This window comes from Bacillus rossius, chromosome 1 (assembly GCF_032445375.1).
Source record: "Bacillus rossius redtenbacheri isolate Brsri chromosome 1, Brsri_v3, whole genome shotgun sequence".
NCBI lineage: Eukaryota > Metazoa > Arthropoda > Insecta > Phasmatodea > Bacillidae > Bacillus > Bacillus rossius.
The window spans coordinates 232,843,078-232,866,982 of record NC_086330.1 but is presented as its reverse complement, the minus strand read 5'-3'; the positions used below and the strand labels follow the sequence as shown (position 1 = coordinate 232,866,982).

General features: G+C 35.6%; 1 protein-coding gene across 5 annotated transcripts in view; it reads right to left on the bottom strand.

Annotated features, from left to right (window-relative positions):
- Nucleotides 1-23,905, bottom strand: part of LOC134527358 (lysophosphatidylserine lipase ABHD12) — a 77,630-nt gene that overhangs the window by 22,387 nt on the left and 31,338 nt on the right. For all 5 annotated transcript variants that reach the window (XM_063359974.1, XM_063359975.1, XM_063359977.1 and 2 more), the window contains exons 3-8: nucleotides 22,133-22,251; nucleotides 21,822-21,927; nucleotides 12,898-13,094; nucleotides 9,243-9,375; nucleotides 6,140-6,257; nucleotides 2,915-3,076 (exon numbers count right to left, since the gene is read on the bottom strand). In XM_063359974.1, coding sequence (XP_063216044.1) covers nucleotides 2,915-3,076; nucleotides 6,140-6,257; nucleotides 9,243-9,375; nucleotides 12,898-13,094; nucleotides 21,822-21,927; nucleotides 22,133-22,251 — 835 coding nt within the window. The remainder of the gene's footprint in view (nucleotides 1-2,914; nucleotides 3,077-6,139; nucleotides 6,258-9,242; nucleotides 9,376-12,897; nucleotides 13,095-21,821; nucleotides 21,928-22,132; nucleotides 22,252-23,905) is intronic.

Here is a 23,905-nt window from a genome sequence, read left to right as displayed (position 1 = left end):
CAATGCAAGCTGATCAACAAACAAAAAACGTATTGCCAACTACAACCTGCCAAACAAAAATTTCCTGATTTTTCCCTGATTACAATATTCCCTGATTTTTCCAGGTTTTCCAGGTTTTCCAGGGTCGGTAGACACCCTGCCGTTCCCTCCCCCTTCCACTACTGGTACATGGACCCCAAATTAGGGCACTCTCTCTCTCTCTCTCTCTCTCTCTCTCTATCTCTCACTCTATCTCTCACTCTATCTCTCACTCTAGCTCTCACTCTCTCTCTCACTCTCTCTCTCTCTCTCACTCTATATCTCTCTCACTCTATATCTCTCTCACTCACTCTATCTCTCTCAATCTCTCTCTATCATCTCTATCTCTCTATCTCTCTATCTCTCTCTATCTATCTCTCTCTATCTATCTCTCTATCTCTCTCTCTCTCTCTCGGGTTTTGCAGGTACCTAAAACCCTATTGTGTGAAGTGGCGAAACTAGGACACAATTGTTTTTGCAGATTTAAGTGTTAAGTTGGCTTTGAAGATGTGACACTTTGAAGGGCTAGGAGACCTTTCCAGGGCGAGTCTTGCAAGGCATATAAAAGGGTGGCCAACCTACGAGAGCAGTGAAGTGAAGAGGTGAGTGACCCCTTGGAGAGCAATGGTGGGTGACGAGTGAGTTTGGGCTTCGTGTGCGAAGGGGACCAGAGCATTTGATAAGGTGTTGTGTGCATTGTGTTGTACTAAAAGTGCACTTAGAATAGCATTGAAACACTTATTGGTCAATCTGATTTGCTCTGAAAAGCAAGAGATCAGTATGTCAGAATCAATATTGAAAGCTTACGATGGAATATCCCGTAACTTAGAATAAACCCCCCAGACTGCTGATTGCTAGTACATACAGTAGAACCCCGATTATCCGCGACTCGATCATCCGATTCGCGGATTAACCGCGATTTATGTCCATCAAGTCCAATTTTTTAGTTACATATAACCAAAGATTCAAAATGTATGTAAATGTTAAAATACTTTGCAAAATGTATGTTGGTCAAAGTACTTTGACTCAGTTATGTTTATATACACAGAAAGTTTTAAAAAAAATACTAGTACATACATACGTATGTAAATAATATTTTTGTGTTCCATGTTACGTGAATAGATTATACACTGGTGCGTAATTCCACGTCCACATAACCGGACTGTACACTCCCGCGCGCAGCACGGCGCCGTGCCACAGAGATTACCCGGCGCAAGGAGACAGTCCATTCCATTAGTGTACGTTGTTGAAGCGTGAAGGTGGTGATAATTTTATGTATTGTAACAGTGATCTGCATTCCGACGGATTATACCGTAGTGTTGTGCGGAAGTGTTGAGCGCAACATTTCATCATGTCATCAAATGAACAGAAAAGAAAGCGAGTGGTACTGTCCATCGACAGCAAAACAAAAATTATAGAATGATTTCAGAGTGGAGAAACGATTGCAAACTTGCGACTGAGTTTAATGTCGGTAACAACAGTGCGCGACATCATAAAAAATCGCGAAAAAATCCTTCAGTTTGCTTCATAGGCTGACACTTCAAGTGGATTAAATAAACACAAGACGATGAAAGAATCCACATTGAGCAGATTGGACACTTGTTTGTTTGAATGGTTTCAACAGAAAAGGTCGGAGGGTGTACCATTAAGTGGCGTAATTTTATCACAGCAGACGTAAATTTTTTTAAAAAAACTAGGCTTGACAGAAGAACCATTTTCCTGTTATATTACTTCTCCGTTATTTTATGAGCACCGACTGTACGGAAGTGTGTGTGTTGCAACTAGTGCTTGGCACGCAAGATAAATTCAGCCTATCACTTGCTGACGCGGCGCAGTGTTACGACGGTGTTTGTTTATTTCAAAACTCAGCTAAGAGTGAACGGAGAATAGATATAACGACCCCTCACGGTTCCCGAGATTAGGGTCGTTATAGAGAGGTGGTCGTTATAAGATTTCCGACCCATCTGCAACACTAAGTCATAATAGGCCGTTTTTGCACTAATTCCACGTTTAGCAAGCTAAAAATAAAAAATCTTAACATTTAAAATTCATATAAATAAAGGGGGATAAAAACACCGTGAATTATACGAGACAGAGACACCGTTTCAAAACCATCAAATCAAGTCTCAATGCACTGGTATGAAAAATCTTATCTCGAAAAGAATTTTGAAGGCAGTCGTTCTGTAAAACAATAACCAGCCCGATGGTGTTACTGACAACAGAGCAATGAGCTAAGTGTGGCAGCGTCGCTTACGGGCGATGAAAAGAATGCATGACCTTGGCAGCTATCAGCTGTCTTGGGCCCTCGGACTGGCGGGCGGCTAGTCACACACCTCGGTGCAACGACTCGCGTGCCGTCTCCGCACACGAAAGACTTAAAAACCACTGCTGCCCAAGCACTAAGCAGTCCGCTTCTATGTCAACAACGCATACGCACACAAATAATGTGTATATATGTAATCTCCGAATGTCCACAGATGGCTGTCTGTGGTCTAATGACCTTTGAGGCAAGCATGACTCGGCTAACCGCGATTTTCGATTATCCGACTCTCTCGTCCCCTTCATTAACACGGATAATCGGGGTTCTACTGTATTGCTAACTCTAAATCTCTGTATTCAGTTCATCGCCTGCTTCCAGCGGGGCATACTGCAATGTAATTGCGCATTCTCTTAGCCAATAGAACAGTGCCTTAATGAACATTAAATTTTAATTGGGATGCTAATGATTGCGCGTGTAACTTTGCAGGGTTGTGTTCTGGATACATATTCGTTGTACAAAAAAAAAAGCTTGTTTGGCATTCCCTGCTACACATTAAATTTATGCTCCGCAATTTCCAAACATCCTGTAATTTATAAAGAATTACTATTACAACTACACAAGTTGAATTGTACTTACAGCTTTTCCTAATTTGAAGGGAATAATCCTATCGTCTTCCGCATGCAGAATAAGTATTCTGCAATGCACTTTCTTCAGGTGTTTATCATTTTCAAACAGCAATTGGTTGTACCCAATGGGATCCACAATGCAGTATTCAAACCACGGCAAATGCCTGAAAAGCTACCAACAAAATACCATAATGCACAACTGCTTTAGGAGGAAACCTCTTTATAAATAGCCAAATGAATAAAACCACACTATCTGTATCAGAAGAATGTCATTAAACCACATTAAAATGTTTATCATAAACAGAGTAGTTAGAGAAATACTATTTTTACTATTCTAACCAACATTAAGATTAGACATACACAATATTTGATATAAAGCTTTTCAAATTTTTTCCATTTTCAACACAAAATTTTTTTTTTTTATAAATTGGGTTTGAAAAGTGTAGTAAGTTAACATACATCCATTAAAATTTATCTCATAACTTTAAGAAACACAAATAATGCCATACTACCATTAACAAATGACTATTGACACAACTTACAGGAATGTCACTTCTCACACAAGTAAACACACAACCCTGTGTTTGTGATAACACAATAAAAAAGTTGGAGGATACTTACTTAGACTGTTAAATATAAACAAGCCCAAATAAATTATTGTCATACATGGTTTGAGTAATAGTAGCTTTTAAGGTAGACAAGTATAAGTACAAGTAGTACAGAAGAAATTTTGTTTATTTTATCAATGACAGAAGAGAATTTAGTAGTTTGTTATTATTTCATATGCAAAATTATTTCCTTGAAATGTTAATTGTGTATAGAGAGAGGGCAAAATGTTCTTACTAATCAGTTTATCTATGGTGGTAGATTTACACTATTTTATGTTTGTTTTTCACTTCATATTTGTGAGGTGCCGATGACGCCGCAGCACGCAGCGACGATTGAGCAACAACTAACAGAACAACAAAGTTGTCTTCTCTTACAAAGGTGACAACAAATGGGAAACAACCCCGTGTCAACTAACCAATCACAGGAGAGGATCCAGAAAAATGAACATATATGGAGAAATACTGGAAAACATTTTTTCTGGAAGTCTGGGAAGACACATCACACCACCTCAGGCTCGCTCTGATTGGCTGACCAGGCAGCGCCCAGCAAAAATTCTAGTTCATTGCGGTGGAGCCTCGCACTCCTCCTAATTGGAGGCGTGAAAATAACTTACTGGTGACAGAGGGTCGCACCCATGTCTTCCTTTCTTTTTACATGCTTTATATTAGCTTCACCTGTATGTTTGTCTGTCCGTCTGTAACTCTGTCTGTCCGTCTGTAACTCTTTCGACTAAGAGTGAGTGACTCATCAATGTAAAATGTCCCACCCATTTCATTACGTTCGTTAGCCGAGCGGTCTAAGGCGCGCGACTTCTGTGACGTCAGCTTTCGGATTCAGCGATCGTGGGTTCTACTCCCGGCCACGCCGAAAAAAAAATGTTTTTTTTTTTTTCCCCCCCCCGGTAAATTCTAATATTATATCCATACATCTAACTGCAAATGATTCGTAGAGACTTTACCATTTCTTTGTGACGTTGCAACTCCAAATAGTTATCTCAGATGGTAATAGGTAGTGTCGGTAACTCATTTCCCTATGATAATTATACATAAATATAGTTTAAAAAACTAAAAAAACATGCTTTTAAAGAATATCAAACTAAAAAGTTAAAAATAAATATAGTTTAAAAAACTAAAGAAACATGCTTTTAAAGATTATCAAACTAAAAAGTAAAAAATAATTTTAAAATTAAATTTATGACAATAGTATATAAGCAATACTAGTATAAATGAGAAAAAAGCATGGGGCGCTTAATATTCAAAAAATATGGCACAAAGCGCCTCAAGCTTTTTTCTCATTTATACTAGTATTGCTTATATACTATTGTCATAAATTTAATTTTAAAATTATTTTTTACTTTTTAGTTTGATAATCTTTAAAAGCATGTTTCTTTAGTTTTTTAAACTATATTTATTAAACCTTCTAGAACCTTCCAGAATGTTACAGTCTTATTGCCCAGAATATGCTTTAAAATGTGATAAATGTAATTAATACACATGTTAATTTTAAATGACAAAGCAAATTATAGTGAAAATTAATAATAAAATATACTACGTTCAGATTTCTATAAAACCTAACCCATTTTATAACAAATAATATTTAAGCACAAAAAAAAAACCTTAAATGCCTATACATAATAGAAGAAACATGAGTATAAATTAATTACGAAACATTAAGAAAACATTAACATAAAACCTACTCAGCATTATTAGTAACAGGGGGCAGGAATTATGCTTAATGTAACATGGTCAAGAGCACAAGTGCATGCTTTATTATGATATAGTCGTGGCAAAAGCAGGATTTAAAATTATTGAAACCTTTTTCTGGACATCATTAAATGTGTATTTTGACTAAAATATAGAGACTTAAAATTGTAATTATTTTTATCATTATCAAGTTAATAGAATTTAATAACATTTTAGGCTTATTTATTTTGTAGATAAATTATTGTTGATATCCATGTAATGCTTATCGTGTGTGTGTGTTTGTGTATTTATGTGTGTGTGTGCACGTGCATGTGTGTGTGTTTATAAATATGAAATTTAGATTTATCATAGTATTGTGTTGTGTGATAAATTAACTGTACTAATTTATTAAAACTAAAATAATGCATCAATTTGTGACACATACTACAGAAAAGACTTTGAATGGAAAATTTTAACTATCAAGAACACTAACATTTTTATTACACATCAAGATAAGAATATTTAATTTAATTTAAAAAAATATGGAATTTTTTTTAATGCTAGCAGACTGTATAAGTTCTTCAAATTCTCATAAATTACACACTAATAGTGAGAGAGATAAACATAATTTTGAATCAATATATAATATGTTTCTTTTAAAGATATATTTTTTGACTGCAATTATTTTAGCAAAACTCTAGAGTTTAAAACACTGGAAACAATAGCATAGGACTAGTAAAAAATGTATCTGAACAATATAATATTTAATTAATAAAAACTATAATGAAACTGAAATACATGAAAAACACTGCAATTTTTATTTCTTTAATAGTTACAACTTTGGTAAGTACAATGTTTCCGTGCATGCCCTGCAATGTTTAAAAACACAAACACACCGCACAAGTAACCAGACGTCACCAAATGGTGCTGAAAAGGGAACTCACATTTGCAAAGGGATGCAACTGCAGCTCGTCTCGAAGATTCGTGAACGGTGCCTCCAGCACAAGGCCGTTGGCATGTATTCCTTGTCGAGACAGGAGATCCAGCATGTGTGATGCCACTCTGGAATGAAACCATTGTGGGCACAGCAGCACAGCTGAGCGACAGATGGAGAATACAAATGGGCTAACCTGCCTTTACAACTCTGCCAGCAAACTTTGAAGGAATGAATGTACTCACTGCCTGGTAGAATTGTTGGAATACTGCTATTCATTTTTAATAAAAAAAAGTTTAGAGAATGTTTGAAATTGTGTATACAAACAATACAAACATTAGTAGTTAAAAGTACTGCCAATTTCCAGGCATGTCCATCAGTAACCAATTGAAACAAGCATAAAACGGAAACCTTATGATTGGACTTAAAAGTGTTGTTAACATCGAGACCACTAGTCATTAAGGGTGATGAAATGCTAATGGAACAAATGGTTGGGGGGAATGGGAGAACTGGTTCAAAGAAACTTCAACTACATTTCTACTTGCACAAAGTACGGGCATGACCCCACCTGGAACCAGCCCTGGATCACCTTGGTGGGAGACGAGTGATCTGAACACTCTGCCACCTTGACCCCACTCACACGATAAAGAGTACACCAAATATTACACTCTATAAAATAATTACTCTACACAGAATCAAGGTATATAATTTATTAAATATTTTTAAAGAATACATAGGTTCTCAAATTACTAAACAATTAAAAAGCTAAAAAAAGTTTCAGGATTAATTTTATATTAAATTCTTAAAAAAATTACCTCCCTAAGCCCAATGTGCCTCACGCCACTGTCGACCCCCTCTCCTCCCACGACACCCTCTGTTACAGCCTCTCGCCAACAAGTGCGTGTGTGAGTGTGTGCGTGTGTTCATGTGTCCGGTCGCACTGCGCGAACCCTTTCGGCGCCCACCCTAACTGGAGCAGTGGAGTCTGCATGCTTTTTAAATAATGTAATTCTCAAATATCTGTAATATGTAATCCTTAAATCTTAATTAAGTTGTAATTTTCAAAAGATTTTAATAGTTATGTTTAACTGTCTTTAATATTCATGTACTAACGGTAAGTTCAGCACTTCCTGCGGCCAAAACACCCGGGGCCCGGGGCAGTCACCAAACCAAATCAGCTTTAGACAAAGCTGACGACATTCACATAATAGATTCAGAAATTCCTTGGGTTGGTTTACAATACATTGAATGGGTCAAGTTCCAAAATAATGAATGATATGCTCCACAAGAATAACATAATAAGCATAAAATTTTAAGTTCAATGTTTATAGTCTCAATTCCACAATTTTTAACAAAATACACCAAAAATGTTAATGTACGCTTTGTGAAGTCTCACAAAACGTTCTCGAAGCTCAATGCACAAGAAATGTTTACTTTCACATGATTTAATGGCACCGTAAAAGGTAAAACAATGTAGTGTACTTTGTAGTTAACTTTAGTTGTCAAAACCTTACCTAAATATTTCACAGAAATTATGGTGATGCAAGTGCAGAAAATATCATAATTACTGTGCAATATATACAGTTAACAATTTACACGAGCCAGATTTATCCTACAAAATACTAATATACAAAATATTTCAGATGTATCAATAAGTTTCTCAGTTTCCATGACACTATAAAAAGAACTCTTTTTTAAAAAAAAATGTTATAAGTTAAATCACAAAATTAATTTCTAAGTAAACTCATCAAACACTCGTAGAATATAAAGCAAAATGTTCCCGAGATCCAAAATTTAAAACATGAAATTTTCATGAGATTCACATGAAGAGGAAACATTATTTCATGCATGAGCTTGGCCACAGAAAAACCGTTACAAAGTTTAAAATTAACTCTATGAATTTATAACCAAGATACACTTTTATTTTACGTCTCATCTAACAGTCCAGGCTGTCTTCGTTCAACATTATCCTATGTAACTGGATGTCTAAGGAGCTTTTCCTTTAAGATTTTAAATTGACAGTTTAATTTATAATTTTTTTAACTAGTAAATAATTTAATATGAAATAAATGAACACTACTCAGAAACTCTCATTAATTAATTTAGTGGAAAATTATAATTTCATTATTTTTCATCATACTATATTTACATGTCATGATTGAAATTAATTCAGTATTTTCAATACTGATCCCATAATTCTGTGCACAGCTTCAAAATATATGAAAAAAAAATTTTCAACACAGTCTTTCAAATTTTGAAGTTCGAAATGACTCCCCCAGTAATTCCAGCGCTAATACTTGCCAATACAGTACATAATACTTGCCAATACAGTACATAATACTTGCCAATACAGTAGGTATGTAATACTAGCCAATATAGTACATAATACTTGTCAATACAGTACGTAATACTTACCAATACAGCACGTAATACTCGCCAATACAGTACTTAATACATTTAAGAGGCTGTCACTGGAAGTTGTAATCAACTTATGGGCAGTTGTTATTGACTAATTTGAGTTACAAACAAAAGAAAATCTAATAATGATAGCTTGTGGTACTACTTGGGTTACGAGAGGCTGTAGCTAATAAACATTGGCTATTTATTTTGCTTAGCTTGTGCTAAACAAAATTTACATTTGTGTTGATTTTTCTAGAAGAAGACAGGAAATATTTGGCAAAAGGCAAGTTCACCATTAGAGTTCTTATGGTTCTTATTACAGCAAGGACTAAAAAATTGTATTTGTAAAATGTTATGAGTTAAGCGTATGTTAAAATTTTCAGCATAGTATTGAAACACATCTAATTCGAAGATCAAGTACTTAAAAGTATTTTTGAAGAAGTAAATATTATTCATATTTAGTAAAAATAAAGAGCAATTAACTATATATCAATATGTTTTACAAACACAATCTTTAAAATTGCTTGGCTTAGGTTCACTTTTGTATGTTGCTTAATTTTGAAGTTTATGAGAAGTATCAATCAATCAATCAATAAATCTAAAAATTTTCTTTTTTAAAGCTAAAATATTAAGTTAAAACTTACTTTTGCTTGGCATATTCATTTAGACATAACACATTTATAATTCAATTGATAAATTCAAATGAAACATACCCTGTGCCTAAAGAATGTCCCCACACGAAAAAAGGGGCACCCTTTGATCTCTGGATTGTCCATTTGTATGCAGTCATGGCATCATTCACCACACCAATTTCGGAAGGAGCAACATTCGTCGAATCTCCATAACCTGATCAGAACATTTGAACACAATAAAGCTCTCAATATGATGGTTTATATAAACACGTGTCACTAACAAGGGAAGCTATGATGTTCGGATAATGGATTTTATTCAGACTTTGAACACTTTTTAGTAGTCCATTAGGACAACATAATGTGCAAGTAGTAAGGCATACTACTTGGGTGTTTTCAATAAAATCACAAGAGAAGTTTTACATGTCGAAATATTATATTTTATATTATATTTGGCATACATTTTCAGCAAAACTATGTGTGTTTGTTAGTCATTCACTTGTCGATAATCATATATATATATATATATATATATATATATATATATATATATATATATATATATATATATATATATGTTGTAATAATAAACATTAGTGAACAGACAACAAAAATTGGAAATTCAATAAAAGTTCATGCAACTACACAAATTGTTCTTTATATTACGTTTGAATAGTAATATATATGGAAGAATATGACCAGTGTTAAAAAAATTATGAATTTAAAAAAAAAAACACAAGTAGGACTCAATACAGATACCAGCGATTACAGAGCTTGAACGCTAACCATTCGACCTCCACCATCTTGCGCTCATGGTCACAATGCACCGGTACATATTCAAAGCGTAAAACTTCTCTTGTGATTTTCTCGAAAAAGCTCAAGTAGTATGCCTAACTACTTGCACATTATGTTGCCCTAATGGACTACTAAAAGCGTACAAAGTTTAAATAAAATCAGTGATCTGAACGTCGTAGCTTCCCCTTGTAAGCCACTGCAGAATAAGTTGTTGGTAATATGAAGGTTTTTAATTCTTAAATATTTAGTCTCTGCTTCTGCAAAATGGAAAATATTTGGATAGGATTCTATAATGGCAATGATTTGTTCAATTTCTTCCCCATACTAATGTCTGTGCACCAGCATATTTCATGGAACATTATGTCCATCAGGGAGGTTTACTGCTTCCCGATCACTCTTTATATTTATTGTTGATTTGTGATTGTGATCTCAGTAACATTCACGTGACGAGGCAAATATTTATGGTTTGGTTCAGTCCGAACTTTCAACTCTTGGCGTGACTAAATTTACAAGCGCTGCATCGGCAGTCAAGTAATTTGTAAGCCATTCTGTGCATTATAGTCAAAACCTAAAATTAACATCTGATTTTTCGAATAGCTAAATAAGCCTAAATTTTTATATCAAAGAAAAGTTTTCTGAGTGAGTGTAAAACAATTTGAGCTGAATTAATTCTTTTTCTTAGGATTTAGGTTCTACACCACAGTGAGCATGAAAAACTTGAATCAAAACAGAAATATAAAATGAGTATAATTGCTAGTAAAGTAATACGTAATAGTGATTATGATTGATGTTATTGACTAATTATGATTGGCAATTTATGACGAAGACTATTTATTTTATTTATTCAGTTTTTGATCTGTAGATCCCATATGGAGGTAAGGACTCCGGGATATAGAACAAGTCAAATATATACATATATACAAACATACTGTACAACCACAAAAACTAAATATTACAGAGTACTTTTACATTTCAAAAGTAAGAAAGAGAGAAGAAAAAAAAAACATGGGTACATAATAAATGGTTTCAACTCAAGTCTAAGGCTCAGAGCGAAGAGTTAGTTTACAAAACTCAATATTTTTCTCCTCATTTTATGATGGATTTAAATAAGATTTACCAGAGTTTAGTTTTATTATCTGTTATTTGATCAAAGATTTCTGGATACACTTAGCCTGCTAGCGACAGAATTAATATGGTCTTTATATTGTTACGAACTTGAGCAAGGCCGGGACACGTGTAGGTTCAGAGCTGGCTGGCGACTGCCGCAACATGATATGTGCTGCGCGCGCCTGGAAGATTACAAGGATTGTCGCTTTACCTCCTCCTTCCCACCACTCCCCGCGCGGCACCTTACCTTTGACACGTAACTGAAACCTGACAGCTGTTGAGTTTCGCGAGACGCCGACATGTGTTTCGAGAGATTTCTGCCATCGGGTTGGCGCGGAATGACGCGACTGGCCCCGGCCGCGCTCGCGAGTTCTGGAAATTGCGGCTGATAGATAAAACGAGGACGGCGGCCTCGAGTGAGTCAGTCAGAGTTCAGAGAGAGAGTTCAGGCGGGAGCCTTCCCGCAGCGGAGCTTCCGGGGCGATAGTGCCGCGGGTGTGGATGTGGCGAAGTCCTTGGACGAAGGTTCCAGGACAGTGAGTGAGTGAGTTCAGTGGAGTCGGGAGTTTTCCCACGGCGAAGTTTCCGGGCGATAGTGTCGCAGGCGCGGCGAAGTTCCGAGCGAGGTGTTGAGCGGACCCTCGGCGAAGGCAAGTGTTGGCGGCGGCGGAGTGTGGCGACGAAGTCCCGCGGCGGAGACCCACGAGGGGTGCTGCGGCGAGAGTTGCGCCAGAGGTGCGGCCCAGCGAGGTGTGTGGTGTGTGGAAACGAGTGACTGGGGAATAAATATTTTTAAGTGCAATTGATTATTTGCCATTTTAGATTATTTGTAAGTGACATAAGTAGTGGCAATAAATAAAACTGTGTGTGTGATAAAAATCTTTAATTGGGCTATCCTTTACGAACCCGCGGTAAATCGTAACAACATTTTAGCTGTTCATCTAAGTTCACACCAAGGAATTTAACATTTGATGTTCTAGTTATGATATTACTGTTAAAATTTAATTCAAACTTTTCTTCTACTGGATTATGTCTCTTCCTAAAATTTATACAATTTGTTTTAGTGGTATTTAGTACAAGTTTATTTGCTTCCAACCAGCGTTTTAGATGGCCAAGGATTAAATTTGCTTTAGATACGATGTTGTCTACATTTTTACCTTTCACTAGTATTGAGGTGTCATCAGCAAATAGCACTGTGCTGGATTGTGGGATGTTTAAAGGCAGGTCATTAATATACACTAAGAACAATAGAGGTCCTAGGTTACTACCTTGAGGGACTCCATGTTTAATGACTTTCCAGTCTGAGAATACTATTTTATTGTATGATTTTATTTCCACTCTCTGTTTACGGTTGTGCAAATATGAATTCATTAGCTCAAGTGCTTTGCCTCGGATACCATAATGATTAAGTTTTTCAAGCAATATTTTATGATTAACAAGATCAAAAGCTTTAGACAAATCAAAAAAAATGCCTAGTGCTGTGTTACCACTATCCAAGATTTCAAGAGCTTTACTAGTAAAATTATGTATAGCATTTATTGTCGATTTGTGTTTTTGGAAGCCGTATTGATTAGTGTTCAGAATTTACAGCCCGTGAAGAAGGATGATAGTCTATTATAGAGCACTTTTTCGTAAATTTTGGCGACAATTGGTAATAAGCTAATGGGCCTATAGTTTGCTGCCTCTAGTGTATTTCCCTTTTTATAGACAAGTAGTATTTTTGCTTTTTTTTTAAACAATCAGGTACAATACCTTCAATACAATGTAAGTTAGAAATGTGGTGAGGCCTGCTTTGACAAGACTAACTGGCAGTTCATAAACAACTCTTCTAACTTACTTCTGTAGTCAATAGCAATGACATGGTAGCCAAGGTTGGACAGCAGCTGATACAATTCGACACGATGTCCGCTCGCACGAGAGCCAGAATTCCCGTGCAAGTACAAAACCACTGGTTTGTCACTGGCCAAGGCATCTTCGTAGAAGCTGTTATTTTTTTCTCTGCTTGAGTTGCGGAGAGAAGCAGGTAAGATGTGCCTACCAAAAACAAGCAAGGAGTTTTTTTATTTTTAAAAAAGAGCTTTGTTATAGCATAATGTGAGTTATTTCAACATAACTTCAAAATATTTTTAAAACAGGAAGTTGATATAGTGTCTACATATTGTTTACCCATGACATTATTGTGGGGCAGTAATCAGTTGATTTGTACTAGATCACGTCATGCTGTCTGCATCTCCAACACTGACATGCCGTAAATAATACTTTGTTCTTACAATTATATCAAAGAAAATACTACTTAATTATTTTATAAAAAAAATTTAAGTGTTTGCACAGCGAACATCCAAAGATGCCAAATTTTTATATGCATCGCACAAGTCTCGTAAAACTGCAGTCAAGCCGACTTATCTTTCCAAACCATTACACACTTCATATAAAACCTTCCTTAAAATTTAATGCTATGCACCTACACAATATAAGAATCAGATACTTCTTTAGTTAGCCCATTTGTCACAACTCATTAATGGCAACACAGATATTTTTCAGTTATAAAAATGAATTTTTTTTAAAACAAATAAAAAATAAACAATTCACAGCTCAAAATATTACTGCCCTTAACACTACATAAATGATTTAATTAAAGATTTATTATTTTTTTATAATCAGAAATAATAACTTGGTTAGGGTTTTTAACATTTGGTAGATAACAGATGTTTATTCTTTAGAGAGATATACAGGCAGTTGCAATATGTTGTATAAAAGTAATTTACATTTATTTAAAATTATTAATATTTCTGATGATTTGTTTACTTTATTATAAAAAATTCACTTAAAGTTATTATTACTTAATTTTGCTTATTCATTAAATTTTGTGCTTTCAAGTATTTCTGTTGTATTATTTGCTAGGGTTCTCTGTGTGAGGGCAGGCTGATGCAATAGTTTTTCCAGTTACATCATCATTACAGAGAGACAGATTTAAATTCTGCATGGGAAAATTGATCATGTGATGTGTCTTGTGAGCAAAGTCACAAATATTCATCGTCCGTTTTCACGGCTGAAAAGTGTTATGTCATTAGGCAAAATTGTAAACTGTTCTGTGATTGGTTGTTGAGAGTGCAAAGCTTTGTCCCAATGAACAAGAAGCTGTAGTAATAGGTCGCCATGTTAGTCATTACTCAGGCAACTGCGAGAGTAGAAGTACAAGTGGCGGCTCGCTATTATGTAGTGTTGAGAAGAATTTCACGTCTGTGGTCCAGGCCACGCTGTTATTAACATTATTTCCGACAGTTCGACCACAGGCTGCAGCATAGGCACAATTGGAGACTTTTTGGTATATCGGTGGCCACACCGAGCAGACAATGGTCTGTCTGCCATTTGTACTGTGTGTCCCAAGTGACCGTGGAATTGAATTAAATGTACTGTAAGTAAATATTATGCACAAGTATAGAACAGATTTGATTTGAGAAGTTGTGCGGTGAGTTTGTTTCATTGGTGCTGAAAACATTAGGATATTTTCACATGTTTGACTTAATTGTTTCAGCACCATATGTGTATTTTATCTGTGAATCAGTTAAACTATCTTTTTCATGTGTTTAAGTATTGAGTTTGTACATGTGGGGTGACCTAAGGTTAATTCATAGCAGTTCATATGGTATTTATTTTGGGATTTATTTCAGCTTTGCTGTAGTATATCCTATTAAAGATTTGAAATTATGTTTCCTGCTATGTTTTGCATCAGTGCACATTATAACAGAGTCTTCCAGTATTTTATCCGCTCACCAAGCAGGAAGCCGAGGTTCTTCCATCATTTCTCCTAGCATAGTTGCTCGATGTCCGGCGGAAAAAAGGAAATAGCATGAAGTGAGAATGAGAGAATGGAAAGTTTTGACATTGGGTTCTGCACGTTCAAGAAGTCTCCAGTGTGAGGGCCGATTCCGCTGATCAAAGGATACTACACTGGGGATATGGAACTGCACAGTGCCAGTGAGTTTTGTAGCTTTGCTAGCAGAACAAGTTGAGGAAGTCTGTTTTCTTCACACAAACTTAGGTAGTCGTAGTCGTTTCCATAGCACATCCACGTCGGTCGATGTCCGACATCGTGTGTTTGAAGACTCTAGTCCAAGCAGAGCAGTTTTTACATATGTCATCATGGGTGAGACCAACCCTTTATAGCAATTTGCAGCCCAACATGACAAGAGGAGACATCGTTCCAGTCGTCATACATTCTACGGAGTCGTAGTTGTAGATTTTTTTCTACATAGCTAGTTGGCATCTATCCTGATCCAGCAAAGACCACCACCAGAGGTCCTTTAACACCAGAGCTTCGTCTACCCTATCCCTGAGTTACCTAAGTATACTTATCCCTGTAAACCATGTGTACATTTGAGACTGATACCTATTATCAGGATGAACGCAAATTTTATTTTAGCTTCTTAATGGGTCATCCTGCATGTAAGTAATAACTGTTCAAAGAGTTTACAGAGTATATAAGTAATATAAAATTTTATTGCAATGTGTGAGTTGACTAAATTTATTCCTAGCTGATGTTTGAATACATAAATAGTTCACGTAATTATTTTGCAGTATTGAAATACAGAACACAAAATTTGAAATACAATTTGTTTTATTTCATTTAATTACTGCTATATATACTATCTCAAACCCATAACTGCACCAATATATGTATATGAGAAAAGCATTCATTATAAGTAACAAATGTTAACAGCTTTGAAATCGGGCCAATATAGTTACACACGTAATATTGGGATAAGTAAAACACAATATTTTGAATTTAAGGGTTTTAAGAATTATTTTATTTCTCCTTATTTTCACGAGTGAGTGTGACTGTAATTGCTACGCAACACTTACAGTGCATAGGTTGCTCTGCGTAAATGATGGTCATATTCAGTGTTTGGTGAAAAGAAAAATATAAACTAAATTTATTTTTGACTTCTTTTATTTAAGCAAGGCAATCTTCAAGGTAAACAGTCATAGCCTACAAAAGCAAAATTCATGGATCTGAAATGGTTCTTGGTGTCCAACAAAATTCTGCATTTGTTTATGTATATTCAAATGAGATCATATATAGCCAGTGAGGTTTGGATTGTAAAAACTTTTAAATAATTAACAAAATTAAGCTTATTGGCGCAGTAACTAAATTGAACACTGTTTTCAGCACAAGGTGGCTCTCTTATTACAGCTATGTATTTGCTATTGCACCTCTTCACTAGCATTCGTTCACATAACATTAAATGCATAAATATCCTTACAGGCATATGCAGAGTCACAAAAAGGTGTGGTGCTAGTTCCAAAATGAAGATTCACTTACACATGATTACAAAGATGAAGTAACAGCATACATGTAAAAAAACCACATGATAAAACAGCCTAGCAGACCATAATGCAAGACTAGTAGCAAGTCAATGTAATTAACAACCTTTAAATAATGAGGGTCAAAAACAAAAGTTAACAATATTTTGCAGACCCATTTCTATCATGCGAGATCTTTTTAGTTTAAACAAAAAACCTTTTTTCCTTTGATTTTTTCTGTAATTTCTGTTTGAGATTGAATATTAATAGATGCAACTGAGTAATAGATCTAAAACACAACTCTAATCAATATCACTAAAAAATTATTATTTACAAATTTTACAAATTTTGTAAACCATTATACTTGGCTGAATGTATATGCGATACCAGCGAATAGTCGGAGCGACGCCAGTGGGTTTATGATACTGGTAAGTCTGATGCTGAGCTCTGTTGGTAGCGATACCAGCAAGTAGTCGGAGCAATAGCAGAGGGTCTGTGATACTGGTCAGTCTAAGGCTGCGCTCTGTTGGTAGTGATACCAGCGAATAGTCGGAGCAATAGCAGAGGGTCTGTGATACTGGTCAGTCTAAAGCTGTGCTCTGTTGGTGGTGATACCAGCAAATAGTCGGAGCAACGCCAGTGGGTTTATGATCCAGGCAAGACCGGGGGTTGAGCTCTGTTGGTAGCCATACCAGCGAGTTCTTAGTTTGGCAAGCAGCAAGTTCTCTGGCAACTTGCAACTTTAAGGACGGTTCCACATCGTCAAGGTGAAGTAGTGACACGGTGTGAGTGAGTAGTTGTGGACAAGTGATCATGGACAGTGGTGGCAGAGACAACCGACAAAAGATGTGTGCATTCAGGAGATTGATTAGATTTTGATCATTTTGAAGTTGGACAGTGGACTATTACAAATTAAGAGATAAGTTGTATGTTTGAGTTTAGTAAATAAAGACATAGTATAAATTAACTGGGTTATCTAAGCAAACCATGTTTTCCTCCAGTAGTAAGAATACATTAACATCTAGGTTAAGATATATTTAGGGGGATCAGTTTTAAGAACGTTGAATACCCACGACATTTGAGAGAAATCTCAAAGTTGGTGAAACAAATCTAAGTGACAACGTATACGTGAGCATACGACCTAGCTTCAGCAGTGACGAGTACAGCAACTGGAATGCTACATATCTGCGCACATATACAGAAACATGTGATGGAGGTGCTCAGCAATAGCGGTTTTCGCACTTTCCTGTGTCCTATTAACTGACTCAGCAGCTGCCATATTGCTGGGAACCTGGAAACTGTGCTGGCTATCAAATGAGGCCGCACACGATCCTTCCAGCCTGCATCGAAGAAGTAGTCGCTTTGTCTGCACATGAAACTTAAACTTTAGGGACCATTTATGAAAATGATCGAAGCTGTGAATACATACACATGAAAATGATCTGTAAGACAGCCTACTGAAAACTAACCCAGTGTTAAAGAGAAGATACAGAAGCAAGTTATAAATGAGGGTCAAATGTATATAAATAATTTTTTCATTCTGCACAAATAATAGGATGAATTAATTTAAATCACTCAGTAGTGTCACACATTAGTGCTAATGCTTACACAATATAGGCATGATAAATAAAGCGGGCCAGGTTCATTGAATATGAACAAATTATAGAAATATTAATTCTTGCTACATGGACTTATCTGTATTATGGTTAAAAATGAAATGGCTAGCAACAACCACTGATATAGTGTGATGTCAGCCAGGGCTTCACCCCATAAGCCTGGTCCAACTTCACTGTCCCTTTCTCTTTCTTCCTGGTATTTGTATCGTTGACGTACGTAGACATGCGTGTGTTTGAATCAAGCGCCACAGACTACCGCAAGAGGGCTCTAAGGGGCAGTGTGACGTCCCCCATAAATCAATAGCAATAATTATTGTAAACCTTTTCTCATGAGTCTCAAGTGCTGTGTGTTCAAGTAGACCTAGTAAGTGGTGTATGTAATTAGTATTTAGGTTATTAGGTTTAGTTAACAAAGACGTTGACAGGCGGACCCGAGCGGACCTGAACTCGGCCGAAGCTAGGCCTAATTTAAATGTTTATATTAAAAGTAACTGATGTTTTAAGGTTTTAAGCCCGGATGAGGCATAGCATAAATAATAAGATGTTTTGTGTATTTCTTAAATTAACCCTTGACACGGGATCGCAGAATCAAGTATCGGTTTTGGTCCGGCGGGAAGCTGCCTGTTGTCCGCACGCAGAGCACTGCTCGCCCAGTTCATCTTCGTCATCGGCCGAGACCAGACGTGCGCGCAGACACCAGAGACATGTGGCCATGTGCACGGACCGCCATGCACGTAACTTGATCCATGCCTCAGGCCCGGAACTGTTTTATAAGTCACTAGCTGCAGTACCCGGCTTTGCCCGGGCTGAACACCAGGTGATATATTGTCCGCGAGTTACAGCAAAATAGATAGCGATATGTCCAGTGTGGTGGACATTTAGAAATGACACATAATTACTGTATGTGTATCTGTGACCCATGGTTATCTGTTTACCCATTGCGATCGGTTGAAAGGTTTAGAAGTTGATGCGCTACAGCGCCATCTAGCGGCGAGTTACAAAAAAAATGGTTAGTATAAAAATCTTCTCCATGATAAAAACACTTCGATGTGCCAACTTTCATGGCGATCGGTCAAACGGTGTAAGAGTTTATCGACGACATACATGCCAACATCCAATTTATATATATTCTTATATTTCGAAATTTTGGGGCTTTCAATTTTGCGGAAAGTGGATGTTCAGGACCTCGAATGGTTTGGAACACTCCATCTCGAAAGAATAGATATTTGAAATTCCTGAAATTGTCGAAATTTTGGGGGTTTGTTCCCAGAGGATGGCGGGGGTTCGAGGACCCTGAATGGCTCGAAAACACTTAAAATCGAAAGAGATAGATTTTTAAAAATTTTTAAGCTTTCGAAAATTTGGGGCTTTAACCACCTGGGAGGGGGGCAGGGGTTATGTTGAGGACCCCGAATGGCTCGGAAACACTCCAAATCGAAAGAGATATAAAGGAATATAAGAATGTAGGCATTTACTGTACTCCTATCTACCATAAGAACAATATTGACAAATAGAAAGCTTATTACCTACCTATGAATAATTATCTAAATAAATTAATAAATAACTCTATGTTTAAGAATTTACGTACATACATAATATTAAACTTCAAACTATACACACCAAAAAAAAACTAAGGATGTTTGTGAAACTATTTTTTATTTGCCATAATGTTTAAAACATTTGTAGAATTTGTTTATATGTTAAACTGTGGTGGCAATATTCCGCTTATCCAAAGGAGTATAGAAATTATTAGAGATATCACTCACTGTACACACCACAAATCTTTGAATTAAGTAAAAAAAAACATAGTACAAAATGAAACAAAAAGTATAAATAACAACTAATTTGACAAAAAAATGTATACAACTGGAATGACAATGTTAACATCCGCCTGAAATTTAATAGAATTAGGTAGGTAAGAATATATATATAAGAAATTAAATGAAATTAAAACATACATAAATAAAATTATCTCACACTCAACCAAACATAATGTTTAATATGAAATAAAGGAAGATGGCAATTACACGTAACTATTCTAATTAATAAAAAAAAGTCAACTTTCCTGAAATAGTAAAATTCAAATTTTTCAACAATATATTACAAAATTGATAAATATTTCTTGTCTTCGGTCTCAGCAGCTCTAACACTCTTGACGCTCAGCAGATAAATTATAAACACTAAACCAAACACCTTGCAAATAAGTAGGTACTGTAAAAAAAAATAACAATATTGACAAATAGAAAATATTAGTAGGCCCTACCAACCTATGGATAAATTTCAAAGAAATTAATAAGTTTAAGAATTTATGTAGGGTACCTACATAATATTAAATTTGAAACTATCCACACAATAAAAACCTAAGAATATTTGTCAAACTAATTTTTTTTATTTGTCATAATACCTCAAATACGTATGTTTCCAAAATGAAATAAAGAATAAATAATGACCAATTTGACAAAAAAAATTGTACAACTCGAATGACATTGAAAACATACACGTGAAATTTAAAAGAATTATTAGTGCCCTAGGTACGGATAAAAAATATATATAGAAGAAATTAAATAAAAAAAATGGGTGCGTGTACTTAGGTACGCGCATGAGAAGTTATACTTCTTTGGCATCATTAAAAAATAGTTTTTAATTGCATGCAAAAATAGTGGGTGGAGTCTCTCCGTGCGGAAGAAGTGAAACTTCGTAATGTGGAAATGAAAATAGGAAGGGGTAGAAATTGATTTTTAGTGAAATCATATTGTATCAAATCAAACTAAAAAATAAAGGAAATAAATTTGTAACGATTCATAGATTGATCTTCAGAGAGACAGAGAGAGAGAGACCTATTGAATGTCTATAAAACTAACTTTTTTATGAGAGCATATTTTCATGAAATAAATCATGAAATCATTCAACGATAAAAGCTGTTTATTTAACTAAGCGGACGGGTTCGCTCCAAGGAGAAAATTGACGCGGCGAGACCTCATGGACATAGAGGAATGACACACACTCACTATTTATGTGTCTATGAAACACAATTTTTTTCTGCAATTTAAATTGTAATATACAAAAACGGTATTGAAAATTGAAACAAATATGGCGACACTACAAACTGTCAAGATCTATATTTTTTCTTACTCTCTACTTAGTTCCTTACAATAGCAAAACGTAACGTAATGGCTTGAAAGCTATTGCTCGGCAGACATAGAGGAATGACACTAACAGTTTGTATATCTATGACACACATTACATAAAATTAAGATGTATTTTTTTAACCCGTTTAAAATTTATTTTTTTAGACAAAAGATAGCCTATGTCCATCTCCAGGATATAATCTATCTCCTTGCCAAATTTCATTACGATCCGTTCAGCCGTTCAGCCGGGAAAAGGTAACAAACAAACAGACAAACAGACAGACAGACAGAGTTACTTTCGCATTTATAATATTAGTAAGGATAAGGATGTCATGTAGTGAGCGGCGGAAGTAGTAAAGGAATCGTAAGAGTAACAGCCATGAGTGTTTCCGACCACGTGTTGCTAACCCTCGTAGTCCTTGTGTGTGTTAATCAGTGTGGTGTGCCCGACGCCTAGAGCGGACCAGGTCTCGTTTAACAAGCTTAGTTAATTAGAGGGCTAATATCTCGCCCCATACAGGCCACGTAACGCCCTGACCGGGAGTCTCAGCCGGGTTCACATGCCCACTCACGTGGTGGCGCCCACTATACACAGCCTCGTGTGACCAGCTATGACCTCAAGTGTAACTGTTAGATAATTAACTGTATAAAGTGTGCCACTTAAAATAATAAATGTAATGGTTAATAACATACAATAAACAAAGTCAGCTCACCATACACCTATTTCAATGTTGTCTTCAGTTTTGATGTAAAAGTTTCTGATACCATTTAAACCAAACTTGCTTGGGTTTTTCAAGTCTGTGTTCCATGGATAATTTACTGAAAACAAAAAAAAAAAAATCACAATATTAAGTAATAAATAGGCATTCAGACAATCAAAAAGAACCTTATCTAAATAATAATAATAATAATAATAATAATAAAAATAAATCCTATCCCAATTTTAAAAAAAAATGGAGTTTATATTTAATATCTACAGTATTTAATTTCAGCTTTCAAATAAATTATAAAATACTTTACTCACCAAAGTTAAGAAATATCACACTCCTCTGCAACGGGTATGTGTATTTAAATACAACAGGAATAATAACAAATAAAACCAAAAATATACATAACGTCGTTTTTAGAGCCCACAATGATATTCTGCAAAAAAAAAAAACATACAATCCTTGAATATAATGAACACGAATCAATGTGACAAAAAAAATTGATTGATCAAATATAATTGTCACCTTAAAATAAATTGAAGTCCATTCCAATAAACAAAAATTTTGACCACTGCATTAATTATTACTTATATCAACATCACAAAATAACTCTTTCCAGGTTTAAAATATTTCACTTATAGGTGTAAAATTATTCATGTTAACAACAGCTTACTAGGCTACTTAAAAATAGGGAGGCACAAAGAGAGGAATTAGGAGGAAGAGGAAGGATGGGAGGCAGTGTAAGGTCAGAGAAGTGGGAAAGAGATAAGAGAAGAAGAGATGAGCAAGACGGATGCCTGCCAAGATGGAAGGAGAGTAAGAGAAAAAAAAGAAGGGAGAGAGGGTGGCAAAAACTTGGGGCTTGTCGGAGCACTTTGCTGTTGGTTTAATGTGAGATGTCTATGGCAGAGAGCCGCTTGTAGCGTACAGTATTGAAATGAAAGCGAGACATTGACTACGGTAGAGGTACTCGCGCTATCGTTCAGAGCGAGTATGTCAACTTCTCGATGTTCCAAAAACTGTCTCGCTCACTTGGCGCCGGACACTGGAATATGTGTGACCCAGAGCTTCCTCTTTCTAACGAATTCTGCAACTGTCAACAAAGCATTTTATGACGCTTTGTTGACTTCATGAACTTCAGTTGTATTGTATAAGATAGATACAGAATTGGTGATTATTGTACGACAACTAATCGTAAATCTGGTCAAGAAAACTACGACCACACCAACTACTGTGTTTCCAGAACCATAGTCTAGAGAACACTTTGTGGGCTTAGTGGAAAAAGTCGGTAAGTCCAATTTATGTAATATGGACTTACCAACTTTTTCCACTAAGCCCACGACTTATAAGTCTAGTTCACATTTGTATGATAAATAGATGAACATGTTCTACAAAAGGTGTTAGTAAATATCATACTCCATGATCTATAAACCAAAAGGTATGTAAAGAGTAACTCATGTATGAAAATGTTCATGTATTTGTCTACTATTAGCATCCTGATTTCCAGTTCTCATAGTAAATATGATACTTATGTTTATTACATTTGAATGGTTGTTTGCTGCATATTTTTTGTCTTGCCACTATTTTACACAGTAACGTTTATGTGCTACTGTCTCAGTATACACCTTAGGGATACTACCATAGTAGATAGGAGTCTCATTATTTTGTTTGCTCTTCGATTTGACCTAGCTTTCACTTAAGTGACTTTATTAACTCCAGAAAATTCATATGTTGTAAATATTGTGCTATAATGAATATATATATATATATATATATATGTGTGTGTGTGTGTGCATGTGTGCGCGCGCGTGTGTGTGTCTATATATATATAGACACACACACACACACGTGCACACACACGCACACACACACATGTTATGATACAGTAAACACAGGTGCAAAAGAAATTATGATGCTGGTATTGATTTTGTTGGTAAACTTAAATATCATTGCAAAGAATATTGTTAGTTTGTTTTGAATAGGACCAATTTAGTGCTTAGTATTCAGTGTTACTGTCTATGTTCCCAGCTGTTAAACGTAATTGAGAGGGAATTATAGAATTTCAAAATGGTATAGTTTCAGGCAATAGT